General features: G+C 48.2%; 1 protein-coding gene across 7 annotated transcripts in view; it reads left to right on the top strand.

Moving 5' to 3' along the window:
• Positions 1 to 17765, top strand: part of SIK3 (SIK family kinase 3) — a 71219-nt gene that overhangs the window by 41013 nt on the left and 12441 nt on the right. For 2 of the 7 annotated variants that reach the window (XM_042882297.1, XM_042882294.1), the window contains exons 4-15: positions 2007 to 2168; positions 8096 to 8220; positions 8537 to 8660; positions 10053 to 10171; positions 10505 to 10615; positions 10771 to 10914; positions 11464 to 11541; positions 11654 to 11763; positions 12428 to 12581; positions 13071 to 13226; positions 13726 to 13796; positions 17154 to 17297. In XM_042882297.1, the coding sequence (XP_042738231.1) occupies positions 2007 to 2168; positions 8096 to 8220; positions 8537 to 8660; positions 10053 to 10171; positions 10505 to 10615; positions 10771 to 10914; positions 11464 to 11541; positions 11654 to 11763; positions 12428 to 12581; positions 13071 to 13226; positions 13726 to 13796; positions 17154 to 17297 (1498 nt within the window). Of the gene's footprint in view, positions 1 to 2006; positions 2169 to 8095; positions 8221 to 8536; positions 8661 to 10052; positions 10172 to 10504; positions 10616 to 10770; positions 10915 to 11460; positions 11542 to 11653; positions 11764 to 12427; positions 12582 to 13070; positions 13227 to 13725; positions 13797 to 17153; positions 17298 to 17765 lie in introns of all 7 variants that reach the window. The other 5 variants (XM_042882292.1, XM_042882293.1, XM_042882298.1 and 2 more) reach the window with 3 other exon arrangements.

Here is a 17765-nt window from a genome sequence, read left to right as displayed (position 1 = left end):
TGCAGCTCCAGCTGTGTACTTCTATACATCATGATTGTTTTCAGTTTGTCTGAGCCTCTGCTGGGCAAAAATACGCATCAGAGAGCCTTGTAGAAGCGCTCCTGCTGCAGTAGCTGGGTTTGATTTTTGCCTGTAGGAGAATGTCTTTGAATGATTTCAGAGATGTTGAGAGATCGGAACTTTGCACTTGGTTTTAAGAGCGTTTACTGCATCAGCAGGCTGTGTTCCCAGACTCGAGAGGATTACAAATGTGACCTTGACTTGTTTAGGGCTGAGCTATCTATTAATCAGCAGTGATGCTGGAGTTGGAGCAGTCCCTTTCTTAACTGTGCTTGTCCCTGTCATTGCTCTTCTGGGCACACAGTGTGGGACCATGCAGAGGACTTGGTGAAATACAGTGGGACTGTATGAGAGCAAGTGATGCTACCTAGAAGGGTGGTAAGGGCCACACTGGCATTGGTGGTGGACTCCTTTCCTCAACCCTGATTCACATTTGCTCATGGAATAAGTTTATCCACTGAGTAAAATGAATCTGACAGGTTTTGGAAAGCCAGCTTCACTCTGTTGCACAACAGCAGTACAAGCACAGAGAAGTAGGCTGCTCTTCAGTCAGAAGCAGGCACAACTGCTTTCATGTGTCTCAGTAATTAGTATTTACTGCAAGTCAATTATGTCGCAGGTATTTTAATTAATGGGTGGCTGGGAAGAATACAACCACCTGGTGAGAAACCTTCAGAAGTGATTTATTTGTATGATTTTCAAGAACAAATATCCCAATTGAGCCCTCCAGTTTGAGCAGAGTTTATGGGGTGAAGTGAAATCCCTTCAAGCTGGTTTTGGCTGAGAGGTGTTGGGGTCAGCCTAAGCAGAAGGGCCTCTTGAAGTGGGTGAGGAGAGAGGCTGGGCATTCATTCCTTATGTCCTGCCCTCACTTTGCTCTTGGAGCATCATTACAGTGGGCTGCTGGCTGTGGCCTGGTTTTGGGACATTGTGTAAATCTTCCTGCTTGCCTTTTTTTTGGTTCTTTTGAGACAGAGCTCAAGTGGTGCAAGAAGTATCTGTGTCCCCAGTGATTCCTTTCTGAGCCACCCAGGCTCAGGAACCCATCCAGGTTACCTTCCTGCATGCCACGTGGTGTGTGGGCACAGACAGAACCGAGGGAAGGCGCCTTGTGGAGCTGCCTTCAACTCCTTAATTGCCAATTCCTTTTCCTGGCAGAGCTGTGTTCCTGTTCTGTGATGCTCAGGACCACGCTTTTGTCTCTTCTGTTCTCTGCCACGTTTTACTGCCCATCTCCGTCCTGTTTGCCCTGACTTACAGGGCAGAATGATTAGTGGTTTCTGTAAGCCTGGTGCTTTCCAGCTGTAAGCGGATTGATTTAAGGCTTGTTGCTGTTGGATACCTGCCTTTGTGATCTCTGGTCAACTGGAGCCTTCTTCTGTCCGTGTTTGCAATAATAGCTTCTGAAGGAAGCCTGTCTGGCCACAGACACTGCCTTCGGGTGGTAGATTTTTCAGTGAAATTCTTGAGAGCATTCAGATTTTCTTAATAGAGGTAAGCTCCATTTTCATAATAAAGTGTGTTCAATATTCCAAATGTATTTTTACACCAGATATCCAGAGATTGGGAATTTCTGTGCGTATTTTGAAGCATGAGGGACAACTTTCTTCATTGCATCCCCAAAGATGCTCCTGAAACAACTTTGGCCCCGAGCTGTAGCACTTGCAGTAGGTGCTCGTGTGTCTCAGCATTGAGGCTGGGCCTTGGCCAAGGCTGCCTTGTGGAGTGCTGTGCCCCCCAGCAGCAGGACCCTGGGCGGGTGTTCAAAGTGCTGGAGTGGGGCAGGCCTGAACTGCGGAGAAAGCGAAGGAAAAGAGTGAAAAAGCTGTGTTTTTATTTTGGTGTAGAAGCAGACTTTGAGACCTTGGGCTTCTCACAAAGCCAACATGTGGTTTCCCAGCTCCCTGTGTCAGTAAGTGCTCTGTTCTCTGCTTTGTCCATCACAGATCACCTGGTGGCCCACGGGCGCATGGCGGAGAAGGAAGCTCGGAGAAAGTTCAAGCAAATCGTGGCTGCTGTCAACTTCTGTCACTGCCGTAACATAGTCCACAGAGATCTCAAAGCAGAAAATCTTCTTCTGGATGCTAACCTTAACATCAAAATAGCAGGTGAGCTAAGACTACGGTGTGGGAGGAAAGCAGCTGCTTTCAGAAGTTAATAAATGTAGGCATTGGCTGCTTCCAGGTATTCAGAAAGAAGGAAATGCAGTGCAGCTAAAGGAAGCTTTGGATTTCTCTGTGGCCTGCTGCCCAGAGCTGGAACTGGCAGGTTGTAGCCAGAAGATTTATATCTCCCTTCAAGAACTGCAAAATAATTTTTTTTTTTTTTAAAGCAGGTTTGGCTTCATAGGCAAATATGCACCTGTAGATACTGCAGTGTTTCAATACACCGGGTAATGGCCAAGACAAATAAAGAAACTGACCTTGTTTTGAGAGCTGTTGCCAGGTTAGGATTTCTTCAAAGCAGGTCAGGCCAGGTGAGAGAGAAAGAATGGAAAAGTAAGTATAACAAAATTAGTGGTACAGAAGCCTAAGGGGAAAAAGCAATCTTGGAATAATTTCACTGTCTTGCCAGGGTAAGAAAATAGCCCTGGTGACTTGGGAATGTTGTTCATTTCAGAAGCTGAAGCTGAAGCTGAAAACCAGGCCCCTTCAGTCTGCCCCCAGTGTTTTGCTGGTGTTTGGAGGCTTCTTTTTCAGATTGTCTTCAATTTAGGCTAGGTGTTAGGAAGAAATTCTTTACTATGAGGGTGGTGGTGAGGCAGTGGACAGGTTGCCTAGCAAGGTTGTGAATCTCCCCTCCATGGAAGCATTCAAAGCCAGGCTGGATGGGGGCTGTGAGCAGCCTGGTCTGGAGGAAGGCGTCCCTTCCTATAGCAGGGGGCTGGAACTGGATGTTCTTGAAGCCCGTTCCAACCCAACACATTTTGTGATTCTTTTGCTAACAGCTGTCCTTTCAGAGAGCCACAGCTCGGGCAGTTTGTGCGCTGGCCTGGCACCCTGCCGGTCTGTTCCTCTTGCACGTGAGGATGTACTAACTAGACCTGACTTCATTGAGCTCTGTGGGATTATGTAGTAACTGCTTGAAACAAGAGGATTTAGTACTGCCCTGGTCATCTCATTTCGTGGGCTTTTGCTCTGGAACAGCCAATACTTATGTTTAATTCTACTAGAGACTAACACATATCAGAGTGTTTTTGGAAAGCACTTTGTTACCCCCACCCTGTCTTAACAGGCTTCCTCTGAGAGCTGGTCAGCTTTTACAAGGGTTTGTAACATGAATTAAAAAAACAGAAGTGCCTAAGATTGTAACTTACTACAGAAGTCTTGGGTATGGCAGAAAGTCTGCTCAGGGTCTGTCTGTAAGCAGCACAGTATCTGCTGTGTGCAAACACTCGTGATCTGAGGCCATCGTGTGTCCAAGGGGTAAAATCTCATCTGTGTGGATGGGAGGAGGAGTTCTCTGCAAACCGGAGAGGTAAAAAACAACTTGAAAACTAACCCTGGAAGAAACTGGAGTGCAGCTGCATTTCGTAAAGGAATGGCCACGTGAGCACACCAAGTTCAGAGAGTGCCTGAAAATCATGGAGGCATTTATCTGGGGAAGGTGGAAACTATTTTCTTTCCAAATCTCTGCTCCCAGAATGGTCTCCAGAAGGTATTTCCCACCCTGGTAGTGGCAGTGTTTTTCTTGGCAAGAAGATGGAGCAGATTTGAATAGTAGCTTGGAAAAGCTGATTTATGGTATAGGATTTTCCGAGTATTAAGTTTTGTCCCTATAACTCATCAATTGCAGCTTGACACCAGAGCTTCCATTGTTTCAAGAGCAAAAAATGAAAAAAGAAGCGATAGCAAGTGATTGCTTTCACTGTCGACCTTCCAGAATAAATACTGCAGACATGTACAGAACCTTGTTTTGCAGGGTGGAGGATCAGCAAAGCTTTTGCTGCCAAGCCTGTTAATGCTGTCAAACTCTGGCCTCTTCAATAACACACTTGATATATCTGTAGCTTCAACCAGCTGAACCAGCGTGCCTGATGGGGGCTCTGTTTGGCAAACTGCTCGCATTTTTCAGACCCTTCTGGTTGCCATGCAGATTACTTAGCACAACACTGTTGGTCTTTTTCACCTGCGTTTGCAGCTCTGCGTGACTTTTACTCAGTGTTAGTTAAGGAGCTGAGCTTGTAATAAAGAAGCAGGCAGATGCTGCTGCTTCTGCTTGGTGGTAACTAGAAGCATGGCTTTTTTTTTTTTTTTGATTGATTGGTTGTAACTGTACAGCTTTTCCATAAACAGTACAATACGAGCGCTGTGACCCCAGTTCTCGTTTTCCCATGGATGCCTTTGCTTCTGTGTACCTTCGCAGTCTGAGTCAGTAGCTGCTGGCACTGTGCTCCCTTGTGCTCCCAGTCAGAGAGTTCAGCCAGGAGTTGAGATTATTGCTAAATACCCAGGCCTCCCTAGGATATGATTTCAGACAGGAATCTGATCTATGCATTGCTTTGCATTCGTTTGCAAGAGCCTGCTCGCTGCTTCGCCTTCAGAGGATAAAAGTCCTCGTGCACAGCCCAGCAGCAGCTCCCTGGGCTCTGCTCTGGGGTGACGGGAGGGACTGGACCCTGTGTGTTATAGTGCAGAGATGGCTTTTAGGTAATTTCCCTGCATTGCATCACCAGGAGATTTGAGTTTGTCCCCCAAAAGCACCCTTTTCCCTTTGCTCTGTTTGTGGAAAGGGACCTGGCTGCTCCCCAGCTCCGCAGTGTTTGGATTTGCTGCGTCTCTAGACTGGGGTGACTTGTCATTGTTTGTAAGAGCATTTATTTCAATCTCTCTGTTTCCTTTGGGGTTTGGGAGATTTTGTTTTTTGCTCTTTTTTGTTGCTTTTTTTTTTTTTTTTTTTGCTGCTGCTTTGATGTTTCCAAATCCTCCCCCCTACCTTGGTGGGGTGGGGGAGCTTTAGGTCTGCATTTCCACCTCACTTGGCTGCAGTTCATTGAACACTGGTGGCTCCCAAAGGAACGCTTCCAGCCCCAAGCTCCACATGGAGCAGACGTGACCACAGCTCCCATAGGGGTGAGCTCAGCTCCCTGCAACCAGAACCTTTCCTTTCTGCCATCCCGGAGCAGATGCTTCCAGGAGCTGCTGCTTCAGCACCTTTCAGCATCCCTGCTTCCCAAAGGAGGCATCTGCAGAACTGCTCCTTGACCATCTCCTCCCCACTTTCAGTGGAAAAAAAGTGAATCTGGGGGCTAATTTCAACCCAGCACAGAAGAGGAGTGAAGTCCACTCACTGCAGAAAAGGATGAATAAAAGTAAACCAGAACAATTTGTTCAAAATATCACTGAATTGAGAAGTACCAAAACCCCAGTGTGTTCTTGCACGAGTTTACAGATAAACTTGACTATCAATGCTTTGCCACTAGGAGATGGAAATTAATTTAGTGCTGCAGATTTTATTGCTTGTTCTGGCGATCATAGCTCAGACACTTGTTAAAAATCCCACTGTAAAAGTGAGACAGTAAATCAAAAGCTTACTGAGGTGGAAAAGACAATTGTGCAGCTGTCTGCTATGCCCCTCAAATTTGTCTGCCTAAAGTCGTCTTTTCTTGTGCTTTGGAAATAGAGATTATCCCATTTCCTCCAGTCAAAACCTCCTGGTTTTGATACTGCAGTGTCTTTGCAGTCACTGTGCTCTGTTCTGAGCAGAGGTCTGCACCACGTTGCCTGTCCTCCAGACGGTTCAGAAGGAACACACTGCTCTGTGGGGGTCTCTGCAAGCACAAGTAGCATCTTTGTGAGAGTTTCACCCCCTGTGAGGATGGGAGGACAAGCTGGCTGTAACCTGGTAGCTTGGAGTTGGCAGTCGTGTCAACTGTGCCCTGCTGCAGCCAGCTGTACCCAGCTGTGCTGAGGTGCTGTGCTGGTTTCTGCTGAAGTTCTCTGAAGGAGAGGAAAGTAGTCACCTGGAATTAGGTCATGGAAAATCATGCAGGGAAACGGAGGCTGCAGGCAGGAGCAGGAGCACGAAGCAGCCATTTATTGCCTACCAGCTAGGAGTGCTGAGCACCCTGCACGGAGGGTTTGCTCTGTGAAGCTGTAGGTGCTGGTGGGAAGGTTTCTTTGTCCAAAAGGTGATGGCTGAATTCCTTTCAGCGGGGTGACATCAAATGTTGTAGGGCAGACTCGCAGTTCTCTGTGGTTTAGGAGGGCAAACCTTCATTGGTGGCTGAAGAACGCATGATGAGCTCCTTATCTTCTGAAGCATGGGCAGAAGGCAGTAAGGAGAAGCAAGCAGACTAAATGGAGATGAATGTTTAAGATGAGTGTATATTTATTTCAAGAAATGAGGGGACAAAGGGATGTTGTGTTCTGGTGACAGGTGAGCCATGTCAGTTCCACGTTATTCCAGCGATGCTGCAGTTAGGAACAGCAATGAAATCAGACACAGCGTGAAGCTCTTCATGAACGTTTTGTTGCTTCCTGCACCTGTACCATCAGTTCTGGCTGTGGTGGGTTTTGGTTTGATTGGTCTGAATTTGCAGAGTATTTCCAGCTTGCCTTGTTTTGTTCCAGGATTTCTCTGCCATGAGGATCTGCTGCTCAAAGGGAAACGCTTTGAAATGTGTCCTTGTTGCTGTGGGTCCCCATCCACATGCATTAGTGTCACTCGCCCTCCTGCTGGCACACTTGTAGCAGAAAAAAAAACAGGCAAAGCAGTCTGCAATAGCTGTGGTATAGCTCCTGATAGAAACTGCTTTAGGGCCCTGTCCATGGGACATGGAAACCCCTCTCTGACCATGGATTTGCTTTTATTCACCTGAGACCAAAAGAAAAGAAAGGATTCCTTATTTTTATAGGGAAAAAGCACACCTCTCTTGAGTGCAGACGGTCGTTTCTTTGCTCCTCCAGCACAAGTCTCAGCTGTGTGCCAGGAGTGGCAGGTTAATTAGCAGAAAGTGCCTTTAGTGCCCACATAAGCTTACAGCTGACTGCTTGTAAGATTAAGACCTTTCTTTTAATTTCTGTTTCAGGATTTATTATTTGCTGTGGGTGAATGACTTGAGTTGGTTGGTAGAGCTGCCCACCAGAACTGAAGTTTCCAGTTCCATGTAGTGCTTTCTGGAAAATAACTTGATTTGCAGTTCTTTTTCCCTTTGTCTGCACTCTGCTCTGGCAACTGCCCTGGTCCTAATGGAGTTGTGAAACTTGTCATCAGAGGAGCTGAGGGTTGGAAATTAGTGCCTAGATGTATGTGTGGTCTCTTGAATATAACCTGGAGGCCTCCTTCCAAAGCATTCACCTTGCAGCATCCCTGGCTGGTCTGATCACTTAATTTCTCAACTCCGGTGTGGAAATCATGTTTGAAAAGTGAAGAGCAAACCTTTTGCATCTTTGTGTTCTCATAAGCAAAAGCAGTATAGCTGTAGTATGTGAAACAGGCCCAACTCAGGGTGTTTTGGAGCAGGTTGTGTAAATAGGGTCAACTTATCCTATGTGAAGTGGGTATGTCATAGAATCATAGAATGGCTTGGATTGGATCACGAATCTCCAACCTCCTGCTGCATGCAGGACCACCAACCTCCCCATTTCACAGCAGCCCAGGCTGCCCAGGGCCCCATCCAACCTGGCCTTGAACACCTCCAGGGATGGACGGGGCATCACAGCCTCTCTGGGCAGCTGTTCCAGCACCTCATCGCTCTCATAGTAAAGAGCTTCTCCCTGACATCCAACCTCAATCTTCCCTCCCTCAACTTCAAACCATTTCACTTGTCCTGCTGTTATCTACCCTTCCAAAGAGTTGGCTCCCCTCCTGTTTGCAGGCTCCCTTTAGGTACTGAAAGGCTGCAATCAGGTCACCCTGCAACCTTCTCTTATCCAGGCTGAACGAGCCCAGCTCCCTCAGCCTGAATAACTTATATGACCTGTATGTGACTTATGTGTGACTTCACTCGGCACAGCAAATAATGTAAATACCATTTGTTTACAGCAGTTGTGCTGGATCATGTTCCACCAAGCCGTTCTCTTTGTTCTTTCAGACTTTGGGTTCAGTAACATCTTCACACCCGGCCAGCTGCTAAAAACGTGGTGTGGGAGTCCTCCCTATGCTGCCCCGGAGCTCTTCGAGGGGAAGGAATACGATGGGCCCAAGGTTGACATTTGGGTATGTGATGAACCTTTTCGACTCGGATTTCATTTTTGGCTTTGCTTCTTGAGTACTTAGAACAAGAAAAGGAAAAAAAGAAGGGTGTCCAAAGAAATACTTGGGCTCTTGGCTTGTGTAGCCGTGCACTTCAAGGCTCAGAAGGAAGTTTGAGTTAGGCCAGAAGTTTAAAGGAGAACCTAGGCTGGCCCAAGGCTGAGATGTCACAAGGTCCTTTCCAAGGATTTGCTCTTTCTTTGTTATTGATCTTTTCATTTAAAGAATGCTTATTGCTGTGAACCACGGCTTGTTGCTGACTGCCCTTTGTGTGACGCAGAGTCTCGGCGTGGTGCTGTACGTGTTGGTCTGTGGTGCTCTGCCCTTTGATGGGAGCACGCTGCAGAATCTGCGTGCCAGGGTGCTCAGCGGGAAGTTTCGCATTCCATTCTTCATGTCCACAGGTAAGGCTGCGTGCCTGCAGTGCTTTGAGTCACATCTCTGCTTACAGATTCTTGGAAACACGTAGATTTTAGTATACCGCTGATTGATGTCAGGTAAGTGGTTTGCCAGGAAGCATATTGGATGGATAGCAGGTTGTAATGGGAGCAAAAGTGAATTTTGAATCTAGAATTTAGAAACTCGAATGTTCTTACTTAAAAATCTTGACTTCCATGTGTACGTAGCTGCAAGCTGTAGCAGAACATCAGCAAAGATACATTCTTAGTAAATTCTGGGAAGTGTGAAAGCTAAAAATGGAGTAGTGATGTAGGAATATAGAAGCTTTCACTGTATCTGCTTTAGACAAGAAGCTTTTTACAGCATTATGGCACATTCATTTCCTGCAGTAGCCCCACCACAAGTGAATGTCCATGTCCTGTTTCTGCAGGCGCGTTTCTGAATGCTTGAGTAATAAATCTTGTTTCTGAAAAATGTGATGTGATGAATTGTCGGATAAAACCAAGCTCACTTAAGAGCAGCTTGTATTTATGATACTTTTGAGTGGAAAATTTCACTGAGGGCAAAAAAGGCACGTTTCATTGTGGCAGCTGCCTGGGAGAGGTGTTTCTGCAGGAGCCCAAGCCCTGGCAGCTGCATTTTGCCCTTCAGCCCCACAAGTTGGTTGCATCCCTTGGATGGTGCAGGGCAAGGCAAGCAGGGACAGGGTGACAGCATGCCACCTAGGGGTGCTGGCAGACAGCACAAGCGTACTGTGGCCTGGCTGCCTTCCTCCCTAGCGTGGGGAAATCCTGAATGAGGTAAGTGTAAAGGAAGCATGCTGACTTATGTCTGTATTGGCAGTAAAAATTTGCTCCGAAAGTAGTTTCAGATCAGATTTGGAAAACTGTACAGCCAGTAGAAACAGGCTCTGAGTTAGGATGATCTCATCTATAGAGGCTGCACTGGGAGCTTGGCACTGAGAGCTGATGCTGCCATTGCTCTTTGCAGCTTCAAAACGAAGAGATGCTCCTGCGCTGGGGTGGCAGCAGCTACTGAGGTGTCTTGAGAGAGGCTTTTATCCCTGTGCTGACTGATTTAGACCAGTACTTAGCTAGAAAGCTGTGGGTATTCATTGACAAATACAATCCCTTTGAGTATCACACTTTCATTCTATCTGGGGGAGGCTGTGTTCTCTTGTCCCCTCAGCTGCCTACGTACAGCATCAGATTCCTGCAGCTAAGTGGTATGGAATGGGTGTGAGGTCCAGAAGGGGAAGCGGTATTTTTGCTGCATTTAACTTCCTACAGAGAAGTTGCTCTGAGGGAAAGGCTCGCTCCTGATCTTGTGGCACAAGGCTGCCTGCTGCAGAAGCCTTGTTCCTCACTGTGGTTACTCAGCAGTCTGTTCCCTTGCAGAATGTGAACATCTGATCCGCCACATGCTGGTCTTGGACCCGAGTAAGCGGCTCTCGATGGAACAGATCTGCAAACACAAGTGGATGAAGCTTGGGGAAGCCGATGCAGAGTTTGATAGGGTGAGAAGCTGAAGTGAGCCAGTGTGTGAGTGGGACTTGTTCAATGCATTCAGGACTGCCACGGTGTTCATTTCAGCTGCTTGGGAACTCCTGTTCCAAGCTCTGGTGTACTGCCTTCCCATTTTGTCTGTGTCCCCCTTGTCTTGCTTTCCATATCATCCTTTGACTCTGATTACTTGATATTTTTTCCCCTTTGAACTGATGTACCATCAGCCTTCGAAGCTCGTGCCAGCTTGCAGTCTGAGCCTTGTGAATTGGTTCTTCAGAACACTGTGACTCATCTCTGTGCCTTTGGGAATGTAAGCACTGAAGTCTGTATCTTTGCTCTTACAGCTGATAGCAGAGTGTCAGCACCTGAAGACAGAGAGGCAGATGGAGCCACTGAACGAGGATGTGTTGTTAGCAATGGCAGAAATGGGGCTGGACAAGGAACGCACAATTCAGGTAACGCTCTGCAGCTGACCACTGGGTGCTGCCTCTTGCAGTTGGATAACAAATAGCTGTTTGTTGCTAATCGTGTCTGGTAACTGAGCACAGCGTGGAGCTCGTTTTGCTGCTTGATGGAAAGAATTGATCACTTCTTCCTCTTCTTCTTCTAGTCATTAAGAGCTGATGCTTATGATCACTACAGTGCAATCTACAGCTTGCTCTGTGACCGTCTGAAGAGGCACAAGAATCTGCGCATTGCCCCGTCTCCAAGCATGCCACGGACAGTCACCTTCCCCACCTCTGCTAACATCCAGGTAGATCCTGCTTCTATAATGCTCTTTCAGCCTTGGAAGGCCAGACAGACCCTTACCTGTTAAGCTTAGACTTCATTGCGAGTGTTCTCATTGTGCCAAGAGCACAGAGATCCTGCTGTGTCTGAGAACCTTGTGTGTAATTGTGACTGTGGATTTACCAAATATTCTTCAGACAAAATCTAGCCTTAGTTAACCTTGTGACAGAAAAAGCAACGTGAGGTTTACAGGACGGGAAATAAAGTTTACAGACCGTGACCACTGCATGATGCTCAACTTGAGATACTATCCAAGAAATGAGTATTTGCTTTAGGAGAGGCCAGGTCGTAAGAGAAGGAGGAGAGAAGCTAGCCCTGCCTGAACAGAATTGAGGAGAGGGAGGGAAAACGAGGCAATCCCTTAAGAATTAAGAACACTTTCAGCAGCTCCAGGGTGATCTCTCTTCCCAAGTGGTTAAGTCTGTTCATTGGTGCTAGTCCAAGCATGATTATGAAGGGGTTGTAAGAGATGCTAGTTTCTTGTCTACTGATTTTTGATCCTTCTGATCAGCAGACAGAACAGGCAGGCAATACCATGAACATCAACGTGCCACAAGTCCAGCTCATCAACCCTGAAAACCAAATTGTGGAGGTGAGGTACCCTCCTTGATGGCCTCTGCAGGTTCTTTTCCGAGACTTGCGTTGAAGCCTTTTGATCGATCCTCACGTTGTGTTTCAACATCTCCCGTGTTTTGCCTGCCCAGACTGACGGAACAATGAACTTGGACAGCGATGAAGGGGAAGAACCCTCACCTGAGGCTCTGGTCCGTTACCTCTCAATGCGAAGGCACACGGTCGGAGTTGCTGACCCACGGTTAGTGTTGGACTCTACCTCCTCAATGGAGGATTAAGGGCACTTTTCCTACTTGTAAACCCTCTCTTAGGTAGAATTTGGGGCAGTGCATTTTTAGCTCTCTGTGATCTCGTAGTAACAGGCAGGGATGGGTGTATCTGTATCACAGCTAGTGTCACACCTTTGGTTTTTTTGCTCCTGGTGTGAGTGGCTTGGAGCTATTCCTGCACACTCAATTGTTGCTAGATGGGGAAAGAACTTCAGGGTGAATCCTTAACAAAAGTATCTTAAACGCAGAAAGTATTAAAACATCCTAGTCCCATCACACAGCTTGGTTAGAATTTGAGCTGGAGATGAGGATCTTCTTTCCTCCTTGATTGTAGCTGTGTTGACCATTATGCAAGTCAGTTTCTCACCTATGCTGCACTGTTATCGCGTCCCAGCTGGAGTCTTTGTGATAAGTGCTTTCAAGGTTAATACAAAGAGCAAATGCTGGAAAAATTTAACCTAGAGGGGGGAAAAGAAAGGGCTGATGAAAACTGAAAAGTGGCCTGGTTACTCTCTGTGACCATTTTCCAGTGCAGTAACAAACTTGTTCTGTGGAGGGAAGCTGAATGTACTGAGCCCATGGGTGGTTCTCCATGCATGGTTGCTAAGTCACCTGTCTGTAAATGTGATTGCACAGGACGGAGGTCATGGAAGATCTGCAGAAGCTCCTGCCTGGCTTCCCTCGTGTCACTCCTCAGGCTCCATTCCTGCAGGTGACCCCAAATGTGAACTTCATGCACAATGTGCTGCCTAGGCAGAACCTGCAGCCCACGGGTCAGCTGGAGTACAAGGTACTGACCCACGCGTGTGCTCCCTGCAGCCTGTACCACACCAGCAAGTGTGTGGCTGTGCATCTGTGCTTGTGCTTGCCCTCCGTCTGTCTGTCAATTCCTTGGACTTCACGAATTACAATCTTGCTGCTGCTTGAGGTGTGATTCTGGCTGGTTACTTAAACTAAGAATGAAAGAACAGTGCAATATGAAATTCATGAATGGGCTGGAAAGAGAGAGGATTTTGCTGCCTGGTTTTGAAGGTGCAGATGGCAGCCTGCCAGCTAACTAAAGCAGAATGCTGGGAAACGGAGAGTTAAACACAGCTTCTCCACTGGCAGTGTCTCTGTCTGCCCCACTTCGGCTTGGAGATACCGATAATTCCTCATTTCTCCTGAAGCCCAGAATGCTCGTCTTCTCTCATGCTGATATCACAGTCTGTGGCCTCGGGGCTCAGGTACGAGAAGGATCTGGTACTTGGTTGGTAACTGCACTGTGTTTGCTTCCCAGGAGCAGTCCCTGCTGCAGCCCCCCACTCTGCAGCTGTTGAATGGCATGGGCCCTCTGGGGCGGAGAGCATCCGACGGTGGAGCCAACATCCAGTTGCATGCACAGCAACTGCTGAAACGGCCTCGAGGTCCATCTCCACTCGTCACTATGACTCCAGTAAGTAGCCAGAGGGAAGAATAGAATTGGTGTGCTTAAAAATACGTTTTCCTGGAGGCAGACGTGACAGGGGTGGTAGACTCGGGCTGTAGTACTCATGGAAGTGCAGCAGAGATTGTGCCTGCTTGCTGCCCAAAGGATCCCTAGAAGCTGAGAAGGTACTGCTCTTTGGAATTGGCAGAGGGTTTGTGAACTTTTTACTACAGTTGATTTTCTAATAGAGAGAAAACTAAAATGTCAATCTTGCTTTTAATGCATATTCTTTCTTCCCTTGATGTAGCTGCATGGATGAATTTTCCTGCTAGTACCAAAAGAAGCAGCAGCCCTTGCGCAGGCAGTTCTGTATGGGGGAAGGAATGTGGGAAGGGGTTCTTGGCTGAGTGCCCCATAGCTGGCATGTGTCCTTGTGGAAGCCAGTTTGGGAAGGCCAGGTGTCTGCTGTGCGGATGGGACCACGTTGGCTGCCTTCTGGAGCCCATGGCTTCTCTTCTCCCTGCAGGCCGTCCCAGCTGTCACTCCTGTGGACGAGGAGAGCTCTGATGGGGAGCCAGATCAGGAAGCTGTGCAGAGGTAACCCCCAGTCTGTTAATGTTTACCCTTATTACCCTCAAAGAGGCTCACCCTGTGGCGTTCTACTACGGAATTAAGGCACGAGCAACCTCATCACAGGCAGCAGTGTTAATTACAATGAAGGCTTAACACTTCTCTTATTCTTGTGGGTGTTGATTACTGCAGGCAATTACTCCTCTGACGCTACTAGGTGCTTACAAAACTGGATTTCCCCTGAAATTCTGTAAGCTGTTGAAGCAGTAGGTTCTCTAGAAACTCTGGAACTGCTAAACTCCTTTGCTTAGTGTGCACCAGCATGCAATCCACACTAACCTGCAAAATGAGTGCTAAGTGATTCACCCCTCCCTGCTGAGTGATGGAGGTAGGAAGATCTCATCTGTGGCCTTGGGTGTAAATGCAGCTTTTGTATCAAGACATGCAGTAAACATCCAACTCTGATGCCTTAGACAAAGTGAGCTTGCTGAAAATACAAGTACCTCTTGGCTTCTAATTTTAGCAGTGGGCCTTAGAGTAGTCTGCTCCAATAAGAAAAGAACTATCAGACATTAGTTTGAAAACTGTTGTTCTCTTTGTCTGCTCCAGATGCGTACTGGGAAGCGGGTAGAACACGCTTATACTTCCTCAATCCATGAAAACACTAACCATTTCCTTGCTAACATTTCTCAGTAGCTTTTGTGTAGTTTCTTCTGTGCTAACCAGCTGGTGCACTGTGTTTTGGGTGTGGTGATGGAGTGCTCCTGTCTCTTACCTCAAACTTGCAAAGATTTCTGGATTTCCCCGAGTTTGTACAGGCCATCACCTCAAGTAAGACAACATTTCTTCTGGGGCTACGCTTGGGTGAATGATTCAGATGAGGGTTGGTTGCAGGCAGAAACTCTGGGAGGGGCAGAGCTCGTGCCCCAGAGCCTTGCCAGCTCTTGTCGCTTCAGTGCTTCAGAGGATTCAAGCAGTGCTGCGTGTAGCGATGGGTTGTGCAGTGTGTGCTGATACCCTTTTGCCTCCCGGAGCTTAGAAGGATGTCAGGGCTGGTCCATGCGAAGGCACCTGCTTCCAGCTCTGCCTTAGAAGTAGCGCAGCCCTTCCACAGAACGCATCCTGTGTTTTCTGTGCAGATTTACACTCCAGTCCATTGCCACCCTCATCTTTGTGCTCACTCTCGCAGTGTTTTCCAGCTTCATGCACTGCTGTTCATCCACCTGCCCAGGCAGCATGGTGAAAGAAATGAGGCCAAGCCGTGGTGTTGAGCCGGTGAAGAGCACAGACACTACAGGCCGCATTCAGCCCCCTTCAAGCTGCTGTACCCTAACTGTACACTGTCCTCCCCAGCAGGGCTCAGGAGCACCAACTGTCTGTGCTGGCAGCTGTATGCAGTTGTGTGGTTTAAAAACCAGCTCGACTGGAAAGGCAGTAAAACTCCCATGCAAGTTGCAGAGGTGTTTGAATCCCACTGAAGAGCAATTTCCTTGAACTCACGGGTCACTTTGCTGCTCTCAGCTGTGTTGTCCATAGCCCTCTCCTGTTCTTCCAGCAGATGGCCCATCCAGATTGTGTGTTAACTTGCTCTCCACCCCGTTATGTTGCAACACGTAGCTAGTCATCAGAGAAGGGTAAATAGCAGTAACAAATATTTAGCTTCTCAGAACAGTGTTTCCAACACTGCATGCAGCCACCAGCGGACAATTTTTTGCCCTTCTTAATCTGACCTTGAAAACAGTATGCATACTTTTCTCTGCTCCAGGGAACAGCCACAACTCCTTTGAGCTTTGGGAAACTTTCTTCCACCAGAAACACTGTTATAGCTCATGATTGGATTGTTCCCTGGAGGTCTGAAATAAAATGATCTTAGCAAACCACAACTGTAAAGCTCTTTGGGAAACTTTCCCTGTCTCCATCAAATGATTCTTAAACAGCTAATGGCACAGACTTTGGCAAGTTACCACAATGCTAAGCACTCTTCATTCTGTTAACTTGCTGCCTTCTGCCTAAGTGGCTTTAGTAGCTGGCAAAGGCTGATTTTGGAGAAGGCAACATTTTTGTTGGTTGTTTTGTTTTGTTTTGTTTTTTTGCTTGTTGCTTTCCTCTGCTTTACAAGATGAAGCTGCATTTGCAGAGGTTAAAAAACAAAGATGAGAATCCCCCTTTTTGTAGCTCTTGTGTCGTTGGCCAGGTGCTCTTTGCCACAGCCACCTTATTGCTGCTGGTTCCCAAGAGCAGAAATAGTTGAGTTCATAAGCGGCCATTCACCTGCCTGTCCTTGAGTGGGCAGAGTGCTGCCCTGGTGCTTGTCACAGGCCGAGGCATTCTGGGTCGGTGCTCTGTTATCTCTTCTGGCCCTGTGCCCCCAGCTGGTCCCCAGGCATCGCTGCTGCTGCTCACTGCAAGTCCAGCAGGGCACAGCCATCAGCACCGCGCAGCCCTCCCTGACGTCCTGGCTGAGGCAGAGCTTTGTAGTTTTGCTCTGCATACTCCACCAATCTTTGAGGGTTTGGAAGAGATGGAATGTGCTCATTCCAATGCAGAGGGCAGCTCAGCTTAAGCCGCCAATGCTGAGCTCTGGTGCAAGAGGCATGCTCAGTGCTAGGGCTGTGACCCCAGAGCAGGAGCTGTGCTGTTCACCCCCCCAGCTGTCCTTGCCCAGTGCATTGCTGGGTGATTTGCAGCTCTGCAAAACAGGATCGGGCCTAGGTGGCGCACTGTGACCGGGCTGGGTGGTGCTGCACTGCCTGCCCTGTCGTGGTGTGGCCAGAGCTCTCCTCACCCTGATCTCCAGTGGTGCTCTGTGCTGTGCTGGCCTCTGCTCGAGCCCAGGGTGTGACGGGTCCGGTCTGAAGTGCAAAGGGCAGCTGAGAGGGGGAAGCTGAGCAGCCTCTGCACTGTGCCCCTTCTCTTCCTTGCTAAGACTGTGTGTGACTCCATGAGCACGGCAGATCCCTCTGTGCCTCAGTGGGGCCTCGTGAGGGGGAAGCAGACCTGCTGCAGTGGAGTGAATCCATGCTGAAAGCAGCAGGTCGCCGTGTGTTCCCCAGGGAATAAACCGGCATTTCCCTGGAGACAAAACGTGGCTTTCCTGATGAGAAAAGCAAATGGCTTCTCTTTCCTTCTGAGAACAGTGTTAGCATGCAAGCAGCTGAAACCACGCTTGTCCCCTTGTCCCCTAAGCACTGAAGGCCTCCTGATCTGACAGGCGTGGGCAGCATGTCCATGCTGTGCTTCTCCCCGGGCGTCACTCAGCCCCCAGTCAGTTCTCAGCACTGCAGCAGCATTCTTCCTTCACCTTTACTCTGGATTATCTAACACTCCCTGTTTTTGGAGTATCATCCATCAGTCTCTTATAAAATGTGCTCCTGCTTGTTGCAGATACTTGGCAAATAGGTCAAAAAGGCACACTCTGGCAATGACCAACCCTACAGCTGAAATCCCTCCAGACTTGCAGAGGCAGCTAGGACAGCAGTCCTTCCGACCCCGGGCTTGGGCTCCACACCTGGTACCCGATCAGCACCGGTGAGTAATGACACCGGCCCTTCGGGCAGCTTTGCGCCAGAAAACCTGCTCAGATGTCACCTGGAATGGAGCACTGAAGACATCCCGCTTGGCAGGGAGGGGTGAGGAGGAGGAGGAAGCATCAGGAGCAGATCCCCAGGGCAGACATGTCCGACCACGCTGGAGTTGTGCACTGGCGTGGGCTCTGTGCCTGCAGCTGCAGGCAGTGCTGGGGCAGCAGTCAGCTGGCTTGTCCCCTCTGGTCCTGTTTTTGTGGCAGGAGATGGTTTGTCAGAATGGCTGCCATCACTGAAGGGTTGAGAATAATCTGTTCATTTTAGAGAGCTTTCTCTGTTTTATTGGTAGGTGTCAAGTTAGCAGTAGGTAGTAGATTTTCTCTGGAACATTTTGGAGTCAGATGCGAGGGCAAGACTGCACCAAAAATTATCTATGCCACAGCTTAAAATCCTCACTGTTCTGCACAGAGTT

This window comes from Lagopus leucura, unplaced genomic scaffold (genome assembly GCF_019238085.1).
Source record: "Lagopus leucura isolate 7727_CA_CO unplaced genomic scaffold, USGS_WTPT01 Super-Scaffold_100034, whole genome shotgun sequence".
In the NCBI taxonomy this organism is placed as follows: domain Eukaryota; kingdom Metazoa; phylum Chordata; class Aves; order Galliformes; family Phasianidae; genus Lagopus; species Lagopus leucura.
This window is presented reverse-complemented; position numbering and strand designations above follow the sequence as displayed.